The sequence below is a fragment of the Oncorhynchus mykiss genome, chromosome 22 (genome assembly GCF_013265735.2).
Source record: "Oncorhynchus mykiss isolate Arlee chromosome 22, USDA_OmykA_1.1, whole genome shotgun sequence".
Lineage (NCBI taxonomy): Eukaryota > Metazoa > Chordata > Actinopteri > Salmoniformes > Salmonidae > Oncorhynchus > Oncorhynchus mykiss.
The window spans coordinates 42365111-42379942 of record NC_048586.1 but is presented as its reverse complement, the minus strand read 5'-3'; the positions used below and the strand labels follow the sequence as shown (position 1 = coordinate 42379942).

General features: G+C 46.4%; 1 protein-coding gene across 1 annotated transcript in view; it reads right to left on the bottom strand.

Moving 5' to 3' along the window:
* Positions 1-14832, bottom strand: part of LOC110501889 (contactin-associated protein-like 5) — a 133052-nt gene that overhangs the window by 9526 nt on the left and 108694 nt on the right. Inside the window, exons 14-20 of the mRNA XM_021579744.2 lie at positions 14642-14798; positions 14269-14396; positions 13978-14148; positions 11699-11917; positions 8268-8507; positions 6984-7208; positions 5379-5512 (exon numbers count right to left, since the gene is read on the bottom strand). Coding sequence (XP_021435419.1) covers positions 5379-5512; positions 6984-7208; positions 8268-8507; positions 11699-11917; positions 13978-14148; positions 14269-14396; positions 14642-14798 — 1274 coding nt within the window. The remainder of the gene's footprint in view (positions 1-5378; positions 5513-6983; positions 7209-8267; positions 8508-11698; positions 11918-13977; positions 14149-14268; positions 14397-14641; positions 14799-14832) is intronic.

Genomic DNA, 14832 nt, shown 5'->3' with positions numbered 1-14832 from the left:
CTGCTCGACATGCCGTTGAGACCCTGGCCACCCAAGTCTCCAACCTCACAGAACAGGTTCACCATCTCCGCCTCGATCCACCGGCCACTTCCAGGGCTTTCGAATCTCCGGAGCCCAGAATCAATAACCCGCCGTGTTACTCTGGGGAGACCACTGAATGCCGCTCGTTCCTCACCCAGTGTGATATTGTGTTTTCTCTCCAGCCCAACACTTACTCCAGGAGCACTGCTTGTGTCGCCTACGTCATATCTCTCCTTATTGGACGGGCTCGTGAGTGGGGCACGGCAATCTGGGAGGCAAGGGCTGAGTGTACTAACCAGTATCAGGACTTTAAGGAGGAGATGATACGGGTTTTTGATCGATCTGTTTTTGGGGAGGAGGCTTCCAGGGCCCTGTCTTCCCTATGTCAAGGCAATCGATCCATAACAGACTACTCTATTGAGTTTCGCACTCTTGCTGTCTCCAGTGGCTGGAACGAGCCGGCCTTGCTCGCTCGTCTTCTGGAGGGTCTCCGCGCAGAGGTAAAGGATGAGATTCTCTCCCGGGAGGTTCCTTCCAGCGTGGATTCCTTGATTGAACTCGCTATTCGCATTGAGCGACGGGTTGATCTTCGTCACCGAGCTCGTGGAAAGGAGCTCGCGCTCTCCGTCGCCCCCCTCTCCGCATCACTACCATCTTCCTCTGCCGGCTCGGGTGCTGAGCCCATGCAGCTGGGAGGTATCCGCATCTCGACTAAGGAGAGGGAACGGAGAATCACCAACCGCCTCTGTCTCTATTGCGGTTCCGCTGGTCATTTTGTCACTTCATGTCCAGTAAAAGGCCAGAGCTCGTCAGTAAGCGGAGGGCTACTGGTGAGCGCTACTACTCCTGTCTCTCCTTCAAGATCCTGCACTACCTTGTCGGTCCATCTACGCTGGACCGGTTCGTCAGCTTCCTGCAGTGCCTTAATAGACTCTGGGGCGGAGGGCTGTTTTATGGACGAGACCTGGGCTCGGGAACATGACATTCCTCTCAGACAGTTAAAGGAGCCCACGGCCTTGTTCGCCCTGGATGGTAGTCCTCTCCCCAGGATTCAGCGTGAGACGCTACCTTTAACCCTCACTGTTTCTGGTAATCATAGTGAAACCATTTCTTTTTTAATTTTTCGTTCACCTTTTACACCTGTTGTTTTGGGCCATCCCTGGCTAGTTTGTCATAATCCTTCCATTAATTGGTCTAGTAATTCTATCCTCTCCTGGAACGTCTCTTGTCATGTGAAATGTTTAATGTCTGCTATCCCTCCTGTTTCCTCTGTCTCTTCTTCACAGGAGGAGCCTGGTGATTTGACAGGGGTGCCGGAGGAATATCACGATCTGCGCACGGTGTTCAGTCGGTCCAGGGCCACCTCTCTTCCTCCACACCGGTCGTATGATTGTAGTATTGATCTCCTTCCGGGAACCACCCCCCTATACTACTATACTCTCTGTCGGCTCCCGAACGTAAGGCTCTCGAAGATTATTTGTCTGTAGCTCTTGACGCCGGTACCATAGTCCCCTCCTCCTCTCCCGCCGGAGCGGGGTTTTTTTTTGTCAAGAAGAAGGACGGGTCTCTGCGCCCCTGCATAGATTATCGAGGGCTGAATGACATAACAGTGAAGAATCGTTATCCGCTTCCTCTTATGTCTTCAGCCTTCGAGATCCTGCAGGGAGCCAGGTTTTTCACTAAGTTGGACCTTCGTAACGCTTACCATCTCGTGCGCATCAGGGAGGGGGACGAGTGGAAGACGGCGTTTAACACTCCGTTAGGGCACTTTGAATACCGGGTTCTTCCTTTCGGCCTCGCTAACGCTCCAGCTGTCTTTCAGGCATTAGTCAATGATGTCCTGAGAGACATGCTGAACATCTTTGTTTTCGTTTACATTGACGATATCCTGATTTTTTCACCGTCACTCCAGATTCATGTTCAGCACGTTCGACGTGTCCTCCAGCGCCTTTTAGAGAATTGTCTTTTTGTGAAGGCTGAGAAGTGCACTTTTCATGCCTCCTCCGTCACATTTCTCGGTTCTGTTATTTCCGCTGAAGGCATTAAGATGGATCCCGCTAAGGTCCAAGCTGTCATTGATTGGCCCGTCCCTAAGTCACGCGTCGAGCTGCAGCGCTTTCTCGGCTTCGCGAACTTCTATCGTCGTTTCATCCGTAATTTCGGTCAGGTGGCAGCTCCTCTCACAGCCCTTACTTCTGTCAAGACGTGCTTTAAGTGGTCCGTTTCCGCCCAGGGAGCTTTTGATCTCCTCAAGAATCGTTTTACATCCGCTCCTATCCTTGTTACACCTGACGTCTCTAGACAGTTCGTTGTCGAGGTTGACGCGTCAGAGGTGGGCGTGGGAGCCATTCTTTCTCAGCGCTCCCTCTCTGACGACAAGGTCCACCCATGCGCGTATTTTTCTCATCGCCTGTCGCCGTCGGAACGTAACTATGATGTGGGTAACCGCGAACTGCTCGCCATCCGGTTAGCCCTAGGCGAATGGCGACAGTGGTTGGAGGGGGCGACCGTTCCTTTTGTCGTTTGGACTGACCATAGGAACCTTGAGTACATCCGTTCTGCCAAACGACTTAATGCGCGTCAGGCGCGTTGGGCGCTGTTTTTCGCTCGTTTCGAGTTCGTGATTTCTTATCGTCCGGGCTCTAAGAACACCAAGCCTGATGCTTTGTCTCGTCTCTTCAGTTCTTCAGTAGCCTCCACTGACCCCGAGGGGATTCTCCCTGAGGGGCGTGTTGTCGGGTTGACTGTCTGGGGAATTGAGAGGCAGGTAAAACAAGCGCTCACTCACACTCCGTCGCCGCGCGCTTGTCCTAGGAACCTTCTTTTCGTTCCCGTTCCTACTCGTCTGGCCGTTCTTCAGTGGGCTCACTCTGCCAAGTTAGCCGGCCACCCTGGCGTTCGGGGTACGCTTGCTTCCATTCGCCAGCGTTTTTGGTGGCCCACCCGGGAGCATGACACGCGTCGTTTCGTGGCTGCTTGTTCGGTCTGTGCGCAGACTAAGTCCGGTAACTCTCCTCCTGCCGGCCGTCTCAGGCCGCTTCCTATTCCCTCTCGACCGTGGTCTCACATCGCCTTAGATTTTGTCACCGGACTGCCTTCGTCAGCGGGGAAGACTGTTATTCTTACGGTTGTCGATAGGTTCTCTAAGGCGGCTCATTTCATTCCCCTTGCTAAGCTTCCTTCTGCTAAAGAGACGGCACAAATCATCATCGAGAATGTTTTCAGAATTCATGGCCTTCCGTCAGACGTCGTTTCGGACAGAGGTCCGCAATTCACGTCTCAATTTTGGAGGGAGTTTTGCCGTTTGATTGGGGCTTCCGTCAGTCTCTCTTCCGGCTTTCACCCCCAGTCTAACGGTCAAGCAGAACGGGCCAATCAGACTATTGGTCGCATCTTACGCAGTCTTTCTTTTCGCAACCCTGCGTCTTGGTCAGAACAGCTCCCCTGGGCAGAATACGCCCACAACTCGCTTCCTTCGTCTGCGACCGGGCTATCTCCTTTTCAGAGTAGCCTCGGGTACCAGCCTCCGCTGTTCTCATCTCAGTTCGCCGAGTCCAGCGTCCCCTCCGCTCAGGCTTTTGTCCAACGTTGCGAGCGCACCTGGAAGAGGGTCAGGTCTGCACTTTGCCGTTATAGGACGCAGACTGTGAGGGCTGCTAATAAGCGTAGAACTAAGAGTCCTAGATATTGTCGCGGTCAGAGAGTTTGGCTCTCCACTCAGAACCTTCCCCTTAAGACGGCTTCTCGCAAGTTGACCCCGCGGTTCATTGGTCCGTTCCGTATTTCTCGGGTCATTAATCCTGTCGCAGTTCGACTTCTTCTTCCGCGATACCTTCGTCGCGTCCACCCGGTCTTCCATGTCTCCTGCATCAAGCCCGTCCTTCGCGCCCCCGCTCGTCTCCCCCCCCCCCCCCCCCATCCTTGTCGAGGGCGCACCCATCTACAGGGTCCGTAGAATTTTGGACATGCGTCCTCGGGGCCGTGGTCACCAGTACCTCGTAGATTGGGAGGGGTACGGTCCTGAGGAGAGGAGTTGGGTTCCCTCTCGGGACGTGCTGGACCGTGCGCTGATCGAGGATTTCCTCCGTTGCCGCCAGGTTTCCTCCTCGAGTGCGCCAGGAGGCGCTCGGTGAGTGGGGGGGTACTGTCATGTACTGTCATGTTGTGTCTTGTCTCTGTCCTTTCCCTTCACCCTGTCTCCCTCTGCTGGTCGTTGTTAGGTTACCTTTTCTCCCCCTCTTTCCCCCAGCTGTGCCTTGTCTCCTCCTAACCACCTCGTTACCCCTTTTCCCACCTGTTCCCTTTTTCCCTCTGATTAGTCCCCTATATCTCTCTCTGTTTTTGTTCCTGTCCTTGTCGGATTCTTGTTTGTTGTGTTTCATGCCTGAACCAGACTGTCGTCATGTTTGCTGTAACCTTGTCTTGTCCTGTCGGAATCTGCCGGTCCGTCTGAGCCTACCTATGTTTGGTAATTAAAGAAGCTCTGTTTAAGTTAATTCGCTTTTGGGTCCTCATTCACGCACCGTAACAGTTATGATGCCAGAGTCAGATAGAACTTGCTTAGGCAGGGAAGAAGATGAATTTATATGCTTCAGTGCATTTACTGTTTTCAACATTTTAGAAGGATCCCCAGCAGAGTCAGAGATAGAGCTAAAAAAGGTGGCTTGATTTAGCTTTCTTCATCAAGATAGTACATTTGTTTCTCAATTGCCTGAAAGATTGCGAGTCTACTACAGATTCAGTTTTCCTTGCTTTGGCCCAGGCCTGATTATCTCATTTGAACGAGCTCAGAGAGCGCCGAAGAAAACCAAGGATTGGATCTTTCTTTGACTCTGAATTTTTTTAAAGGGGTGTGTTTATCTGCCAAAGCAATACATATGGAGGATACATTTTTCAGGGACAGGAATACAGGAGATAGTGGCTAAATCAGAGCAGAACATGTCATTTAAAAACCCTTTAGGAGAAAACTTTTTAAAATGTCTCCTCTTAAATAAACGAGGATCAGTATTTTGCTGTTTTGTATCTCTAATACCCTCAAACTCTGGACCTCGAAGCTAGTTCCACTGCGTTTTTTTCATTGTTGCTAATCAGGGACTGGTTTAGACCGGGAACACAAGGTGGGTGCAATTAATTATCTGATAGAACAGAAAACCAGCAGGATACGGACCTCAAAGGGTAATAATCGAGTACCCCTGCTCTAACACATACTCTGGGACAAGGATCACTGAGATCATATGCAAATACTCCACTAGACAAATATTTATGGGGGTTATTAATGAGGATTGACATGCCTATATGTAGTGATGGAATTAAAATGCACAGGATCTACACCTTTTGTAAATGTATTCATTGCTCACCTGTAGGTAGACGTCTTTTCCCTCACGGTGGATTCTGATACGGTGGAGGTGTCCGTCTGCCAGGCTGGAGGGTCTGGGACTGAACACATCTGGCCTCCTGTCCACATGGAGATGGTACCAGATCTGTAGACTCCCTATAGACCACAACACAAACTGGGTGAAAACTATGCACTGAAAGATCTTAAACCTACATTAAAGGTTGTTGACTATTGGACTTGTTAAAGTCACGCATTGAAGTCAATGTGAGGACTGTTCGAATATCTCCAGTTACCATTTGGGCTAAAGTATGCGCCAACATGAAATCATATTTTGAAATAATTGAAACAATTGCCCTCATGGTGATTTGTAAACAATATTGCCTTGTTCTTTGAATACAGCCATTATCCATGAGCTCTGCCGATGAGTTTGTCCCAAGCTGGAGGCTTGAGAATAACATTTAAATAGCTAAACTTATCTCATGATGTGGCTCACCTCACCTTCACCTACAAACCTTTATTTTAAATTCATATCAATCAATAGAAATGAGTTTGGAATTAAGATAAGCTTATTAACAAAAATAGCATTTTGACTGAAATACAATGAAGAGTGTTGGCAGTTTATTTATAAATCGACTTCTCTATTGAAGCCCCCACAGTTACCTCTTTAGACATAAATATGTATCCTGGAGCAGCCTAAACTCTTTGCCCTGTGTTGAATATGTCAATATGCACCAAATGTTCCTCCCACACACACACCACACTAGATCAGAGAGGCAGAGAGCTTTCCATTATCAAGTGAAGTTGGGTCAATATTACAATTCCAGCACGGTTGGTGAAGGGATTTATGTTGTGTTTGAGAACCCCCTGACAGTGCCCGGGTGCCTGAGATTACTGTGGATGAAGTGTCCTCCTGATCCTCCCATATTTACAAAGGTGTGATTCATCCACGCGTTCTGATTGAACAAAAGAGCAAAGACTTAAAGAAACACAGGGCGTCACTCAACACGATGCTGATGGGCTTTCTGTACACCTTGGAAGGCTGTCAGATTAGAGGTTAAGGTGCGTGATCAAGGCTTCGTTATGGATGCGGCAGAATAGGCTTAGACGCGCCATTGAACTTGGATCTGTCAAGGTTAAATTAGTTGTTTTTTTTATTCCTGTCTGTTATGTGATGGATGGAAATATTCTCAACATGACACATTACTTGTTCCATACTTGTCAAGGGATTATAAATCCATCTTTCTATGAAACGAATTGCATTCTTTGTGTTGAAAGGTGTGCAAGGCAAAGTGTTTTTTTCAGCTCTTTGCTGTGCAGTACAATGGGAGAGAACACTCAGCTGGAGTAAATAGTACGCAATAGTTAGCACTCTCTTCCATATAATGAGATTACATTCTGATTTTAGAGTTGCCCTCTGCCAGCTAATGGAGTCATTATAACACCCTTCACTAAAGCCTTGGTGGAGTCCCAACTTCTTCCCGTCAGAGTCCAAATACAAATCTGGAAATATGTTTGAAGCATATTGAATTTCACTCATATTACCAAATGCAATGAGGTGTAAATGTACACCTCAGAAATTATTAAATTATTTGTAATACTGACAAATGAGTAGTAGAGGTGTCCCTACCGTTGCGTGCCAGGATGACTGCTATGTACTGCTGGCTGAAGGTGCTGACAGTGAGCAGCATGGCAGGGCTCTGTGTGGTCATGAAGATGAAAGCCATGTTCTCTCTGGCCCTGCTGTTCCCTCTGTAGACACTGGAGGCCTGGAAGCTCCTATTCTGCATCACAGAGAAAGGCTCCTGGAAGGTGTAGGTCACCGACGACTCTCTGTTAAACGACACAGACACCTCTGTAGGGACAGGGAGAGAGGATGGATCATTTGGACAGACATACTGCAATACACTGAATTCAAAAGATAAATTGTTGAGAGCAAATAATGTCCATTAAATTGTAGCTGTTTTCTAGCTAAACCAAAGCAACAGTCAGAAGAAAGATTTTAAAAAACATTCTTGATGAATGCACGTTCTGTCAATTTCATTGGACAAAATAGAACAAAATGTACATCCTATAAGAAACAGACCACCCTTTGTCAAAGACGTGTCTGCTCCATGATAATGGAGCACAATCTACACTCTGAAAGCCACTGATCTCAACACCTCCACTTCAAGAGCAAAGTGAATACCCCTCAAAGCATTCTGTTATTTTCTCTTCTCCCGTTCTCCTCAAAATTAATTAATGGGAAATATATATATTGCATAATTATATAGCAGTCTAAGCACAATCTCAGCGAGTTTTATTTTTTTTATAACTAAGTTTCATAATAAGTCATCATGACTTAGTGGAAAGAGAATAAATAATTGAAGGCTCTCTACCCACACAAGAGCAGATGCTGGAAATAAAGGAGCATCTACAGAAAAGGGTTAAGATTGGTCAATATTGCTTTTTTTCTTAAGAATGATTGAAGGTAAGAATTTCCTTAACATGCAAGTGGCTCAGGTACAAGTATATCCAGTAGTTCAGAGAAAATGAAGCTAAGAACCATATTCAAGAATCCCACACATGCGGCAGTGGATACACAAATCTTTTTGCTCAAGAGTTGCACTTTTTGTTCTAGATTGTGGAGGGCTCAAAACCTGGCAAGGAAAAAAAAAAAGACCCAACACTTTTCGGCAGGGGAGTGGAGAGCTATACAGTACCGGTTGCATATGAATGTCATCATTCTACTGTATAATACATGAAGTATGACGAGGACCTTAGATACATGATTAATCTTCATTTGGAAATGTAAGCCTTTTCTTATGTCTTAATCATTGTGTCAAGTGTTTTTTCCATTCAATAATTAATCAAACAACAATATCATGAGTGAACCCATTTACATCTAGTTCTTGGGGGGCATATCATCACACACCTTCCTTGCAGGAGGGCCCCCCATAGGCAGACTGAGAGCAGTCACAGACGTAGCCGCTGTTCTTCTCAATGCACCTCCCGCTGTTGTGGCAGAGACTGCTGGAGCCACTGCAGTGGCCGGGGCAGCCAGCGCTCACCCCCGGGGTCATCTTAGCCCGCTCCTCCAGGTTAAAGGTCACACCGTTTATAGTCAGAGTTCTGATGCAACCCAAGAAGCCCCTCTGCCTAGCCGCCGTTCCCCCTGGAGGAGGGACGACAGGTTATAACTAGTTCATATGTTTATTACAGTGTTATAACACAATTAGTATATAACGCATCACATTCTACTGAGTACTAGCTGCTGTTCCCCCTGGAGGAACCACAGGTTATAACTAGTTCATAATGCCTATAACAATGTTATAACACATTTGTAGTCTAGTTGTGATACATAATAACTCACCGGGAGGCTAAAGAAGCCCACTGCTTTACTGCAACCCTTGATTTAAGTATGTAAGACATGTAAGAGCTCATTAAGACTAACTATATGCAAATATGGAAGAATAGCTATTAGGATGAAGTGTTGGGCAGACCTTTGCAAACATTATAAGCAGAAGAAACAGTAATGCGCCTGAAAGACAAATCAAGATTTATGGCCAACCAAAGGTTTAATCTCAGGGAAAGCTTATAGGTAATGTCTTATAGGAAACCCATTCATGTGTGTAATGCCTTGGTATAAGCAGAAAGTGACTGTGAAATAATCATAATGAATATGATCATTCATACTGTGACCTATTGTCTATTTGAGGCTATCATAAATCCTAAAATAGCAAATGTACCGAGACAATAGTATATCTCTGGTGGAACTTGTCAGGGGAAAGGCCACTGTTAAAGTCTGCGTATTGAAATAAATTATTTCCTAAGAGGGGTTATATTATATTACTAAGGCCAGCCATACCCGCAAACAGCTGGCTATTGAGACTGAAACTAAGGCTATGAGAAAGGCAGTCCTACCCACAAACAGTTGGCTGTTGAGACTGAAACTAAGGCTATGAGAAAGGCAGTCCTACCCACAAACAGTTGGCTGTTGAGCGTGAGACCAAGGCTATGAGACCAGGCCAGTCCTACCCACAAAGACTGTTTTAAGGGCAGCTTTTTTCCATCTACGTAACATTGCAAAAATCAGAAACTTTCTGTCCAAAAATGATGCAGAAAAATGTATCCATGCTTTTGTTACTTCTAGGTTAGACTACTGCAATGCTCTACTTTCCGGCGACCCGGATAAAGCAGTAAATAAACTTTAGTTAGTGCTAAATACGGCTGCTAGAATCTTGACTAGAACCAAAAATGTTGATCATATTACTCCAGTGCTAGCCTCCCTAAACTGGCTTCCTGTTAAGGCAAGGGCTGATTTCAAGGTTTTACTGCTAACCTACAAAACATTACATGGGCTTGCTCCTACCTATCTTTCTGATTTGGTCCTGCCGTACATACCTACACGTACGCCACGGTCACAAGACGCAGGCCTCCTAATTGTCCCTATAATTCCTAAGCAAACAGCTGGAGGCAGGGCTTTCTCCTATAGAGCTCCATTTTTATGGAACGGTCTGCCTACCCATGTCAGAGACGCAAACTCAGTCTCAACCTTTAAGTCTTTACTGAAGACTCATCTCTTCAGTGGGTCATATGATTGAGTGTAGTCTGGCCCAGGAGTGTGAAGGTGAACGGAAAGGCTCTGGAGCAACGAACCGCCCTTGCTGTCTCTGCCTGGCCGGTTCCCCTCTCTCCACTGGGATTCTCTGCCTCTAACCCTATTACAGGGGCTGAGTCACTGGCTTACTGGTGCTCTTTCATGCCGTCCCTAGGAGGGGTGCGTCACTTGAGTGGGTTGAGTCACTGACGTGATCTTCCTGTCTGGGTTGGTGCCCCCCCTTGGGTTGTGGCGGAGATCTTTATGGGCTATACTCGGCCTTGTCTCAGGATGGTAAGTTGGTGGTTGAAGATATCCCACTAGTGGTGTGGGGGCTGTGCTTTGGCAAAGTGGGTGGGGTTATATCCTTCCTGTTTGGCCCTGTCTGGGGGTATCATTGGATGGGGCCACAGTGTCTCCTGACCCCTCCTGTCTCAGCCTCCAGTATTTATGCTGCAGTAGTTTACGTGTCGGGGGAGCTAGGGTCAGTTTGTTATACCTGGAGTACTTCTCCCGTCTTATCCGGTGTCCTGTTTGAATTTAAGTATGCTCTCTCTAATTCTCTCTTTCTTTCTCTCTCTCGGAGGACCTGAGCCCTAGGAACATGCCTCGGGACCACCTGGCATGATGACTCCTTGCTGTCCCCAGTCCACCTGGCCGTGCTGCTGCTCCAGTTTCAACTGTTCTGCCTGCGGCTATGGAATCCTGACCTGTTCACCGGACGTGCTACCTGTCCCAGACCTGCTGTTTGCATCTCTCTAGAGACAGCAGGAATGGTAGAGATACTCTCAATGATCGGCTATGAAAAGCCAACTGACATTTACTCCTGAGGTGCTGACTTGCTGCACCCTCGCCAACTACTGTGATTAATATTATTTGACCATGCTGGTAATTTATGAACATTTGAACATCTTGGCCATATTCTGTTATAATCGCCACCCGGCACAGCCAGAAGAGGACTGGCCACCACTCATAGCCTGGTTCCTCTCTAGGTTCCTTCCTAGGTTTTGGCCTTTCTAGGCAGTTTTTCCTAGCCACCGTGCTTCTACACCTGCATTGCATGCTGTTTGGGGTTTTAGGCTGGGTTTCAGTACAGCACAGCGGATGTACGAAGGGCTATATAAATACATTTGATTTGATTTGAACAGCTGGCTGTTGAGACTGAGACTAAGGCTATGAGACCAGGCCAGTCCTACCCACAAACAGCTGGCTGTTGAAACTGAAACTAAGGCTGTGAGGCCAGGCCTACCCACAAACAGCTGTCTGTTGAGACTGAGACTATGAGGCTAGCCCTACCCACAAACAGCTGGCTGTTGAGACTGAGACTATGAGGCCAGTCCTACCCACAAACAGCTTGCTGTTGAAAATGAGACTATGAGGTCAGTCCTACCCACAAACAGCTGGCTGTTGAAACTGAGACTATGAGGCCAGTCCTATCCACAAACAGCTGGCTGTTGAGACTGCGACTATGAGGCCAGTCCTACCCACAAACAGCTAGCTGTTGAAACTGAGACTATGAGGCTAGTCCTACCAACAAACAGCTAGCTGTTGAAACTGAGACTATGAGGCTAGTCCTACCCACAAACAGCTAGCTGTTGAAACTGAGACTATGAGGCCAGTCCTACCCACAAACAGCTGGCTGTTGAAACTGAGACTATGAGGCCAGTCCTACCCACAAACAGCTGGCTGTTGAAACTGAGACTATGAGGCCATTCCTACCCACAAACAGCTGGCTGTTGAAACTGAGACTATGAGGCCAGTCCTACCCACAAACAGCTGGCTGTTGAGCCGGAGGCGGAGGAGTCCCTCAGATGGAGCTTCCAAGAAGCGCAGGGGCAGCTGGTCCACCTGCAGCGAGGCCTCCTTCACGCTGCGCTCTGCCCTCACATAGTGCCACTGCCTGTCATTCAGGGGCACGTGGGACTTGACGGCCAGGTCCACCGGCCTGTTTCCCACGTCAAAGGAGAACGTCACCACGGACGGAGCTGAGGCAACAGAACAGGGACACAAGCTGACAGTCAGGTCGCAGAGAACTCATCCTTCAAACATTCATTCTCTCTCTCTCTCCCTCTCTCTCTCAATTCAATTGAAGGTCTTTATTGGCATAGGAAACATATGTTAACTTTGCCAAAGCAAGTGAACTAGATAAACAAAAGTGAAATAAACAATACAAATGTACAGTAGACATTACACTCACAAAGGTTGAATAAAGACATTACAAATAACATATTATGTGCAAATAGTACAAAAGGGGAAATAAATAAACATAAATATGGGTTGTATTTACAATGATGTTTGTTCTTCACTGGTTGCCCTTTTCTTGTGGCAACAGGTCACAAATCTTGCTGCTGTGATGGCACACTGTGGTATTTCAACCAATAGAAATGGGACTTGATAGAAATTGGGTTTGTTTTCAAATTCTTTGTGGATCTGTGTAATCTGAGGGAAATATGGTCATACACGTGGCAGGAGGTTAGGAAGTGCAGCTCAGTTTCCACCTCATTTTGTGGGCAGAGTGCAAATAACCTGTCTTCTCTTGTGAGCCAGGTCTGCCTACGGCGGCCTTTCTCAATAGCAAGGCTATGCTCACTAATCAAAGCTTTGCTTAAGTTTTGGTCAGTCACAGTGGTCAGGTATTCTTCCACGGTGTACTCTCTGTTTAGGGCCAAATAGCATTTTAGTTTGCTCAGTTTCTTTGTTAATTCTTTCCAATATGTCAAGTAATTATCGTTTTGTTATCTCATGATTTGGTTGGGTCTAATTGTGTTGCTGTCTCTCTCTCTCTCTCTCTCTCTATTTCTCTAGGCACATGGCTTATTTTCTGATGTCTATTTGATTACCTTGTTGTTCGTGGAATTATAAGTTTCTTTTCAAAGCTAAGTTGACAGCTTGATGATATAGTGCTGTAGCTAAGTTGACAGCTTGATGATATAGTGCTGTAGCTAAGTTGACAGCTTGATGATATAGTGCTGTAGCTAAGTTGACAGCTTGATGATATAGTGCTGTAAATAAGTTGACAGCTTGATGATATAGTGCTGTAACTAAGTTGACAGCTTGATGATATAGTGCTGTAGCTAAGTTGACAGCTTGATGATATAGTGCTGTAGCTAAGATGACAGCTTGATGATATAGTGCTGTAGCTAAGTTGACAGCTTGATGATATAGTGCTGTAGCTAAGTTGACAGCTTGACGATATAGCGCTGTAGCTCATTTGACAGCTTGATGATATAGTGCTGTAGCTAAGTTGACAGCTTGATGATATAGTGCTGTAGCTAAGTTGACAGCTTGATGATATAGTGCTGTAGCTAAGTTGACAGCTTGATGATATAGTGCTGTAACTAAGTGGACAGCTTGATGATATAGTGCTGTAGCTAAGTTGACAGCTTGACGATATAGCGCTGTAGCTCATTTGATAGCTTGACGATATAGTGCTGTAGCTAAGTTGACAGCTTGATGATATAGTGCTGTAACTAAGTTGACAGCTTGATGATATAGTGCTGTAGCTAAGTTGACAGCTTGATGATATAGTGCTGTAACTAAGTTGACAGCTTGATGATATAGTGCTGTAACTAAGTTGACAGCTTGATGATATAGTGCTGTAGCTAAGTTGACAGCTTGATGATATAGTGCTGTAACTAAGTTGACAGCTTGATGATATAGTGCTGTAACTAAGTTGACAGCTTGATGATATAGTGCTGTAACTAAGTTGACAGCTTGATGATATAGTGCTGTAGCTAAGATGACAGCTTGATGATATAGTGCTGTATCTAAGATGACAGCTTGATGATATAGTGCTGTAACTTCGTTGACAGCTTGATGATATAGTGCTGTAACTAAGTTGACAGGTTGATGATATAGTGCTGTAGCTAAGTTGACTGTAATTGTACTTTATTATACATGGATTATCAAGTGTAAGTCTGTTTGGAATGTGTGTGTGTGTGCATGTATGCGTATGAGTGTGTGTGTGTGTGGGAGTGTGTGTTTTGTGTCTGTGTGAGGCATTCTCATGCTTGTGTGAGTGTGTGTGTGTGGTCCACAGACTCACAGCTGAGCTCCACTCTGATGAAGTCCTTGAGGCCCACGTTCTCCAGGAAGACTCCTGAGGGAGCGCTGGTCTTGAAGTAGAAGGAGATGTCAGCGCTGAGCTCTGCCTGGAGGGTGGGGAAGTGCAGGTAGGATGACTCCTGGTAGAAGGACGCTGCATTCCACACAGACTCTAGAAAACAGGAAATACACGTATTTTCTAAGTTTGAACACAGTCAATATTTACTCAGCATGTTGTTCAAAATGACCATCTGTAAGATAAAAATTTTACAAAATAAAACAGTTCACCTACTGTCGCCATAACAACGCAGCGGGCCGATTCTGTAGAGCGCCTCAGAGCCAGTTCTGTTGGTGTCTCCAATCACGATCTCACTCACTGGTAAGTGCTCTTTGTAAGAAAGTACTCCTGTGTCATTAGCCCTGCAATAGACAGACAGGAGAGTATGCTCTCTGTGGAAGGAATCAAACAATGATGAACCCCTCCCATCACTGTCATGACCCACTTAAGCTGATACATTTGGTCTCTTCCAGAAAATCTCCATCTGACACAAGGTAATATACTGAATATTGCTAAAATGTAGAAATATAGATGGACAAGCACAAGAAAATTTGTAGCTAAATCATTTTGAAGGACAGTAGACAGAGATACATATTTGCCTAGTTACCATGAGTCTGTGTCAGCATCACAGTTGCAGAAGTAGTTCATGTCCATGCAATTCTCCTCCAGGCTGCAGGAGCACTGCTGAACACCTGGCAGGAAGCCTCCCCAGTAGGTCCGTCTCTCTCCACCCTGGTCCACCCACCAGGACAGAGGGCTGCCATCTGGACCAGTCACAGGATTACAATTAGGTCCACA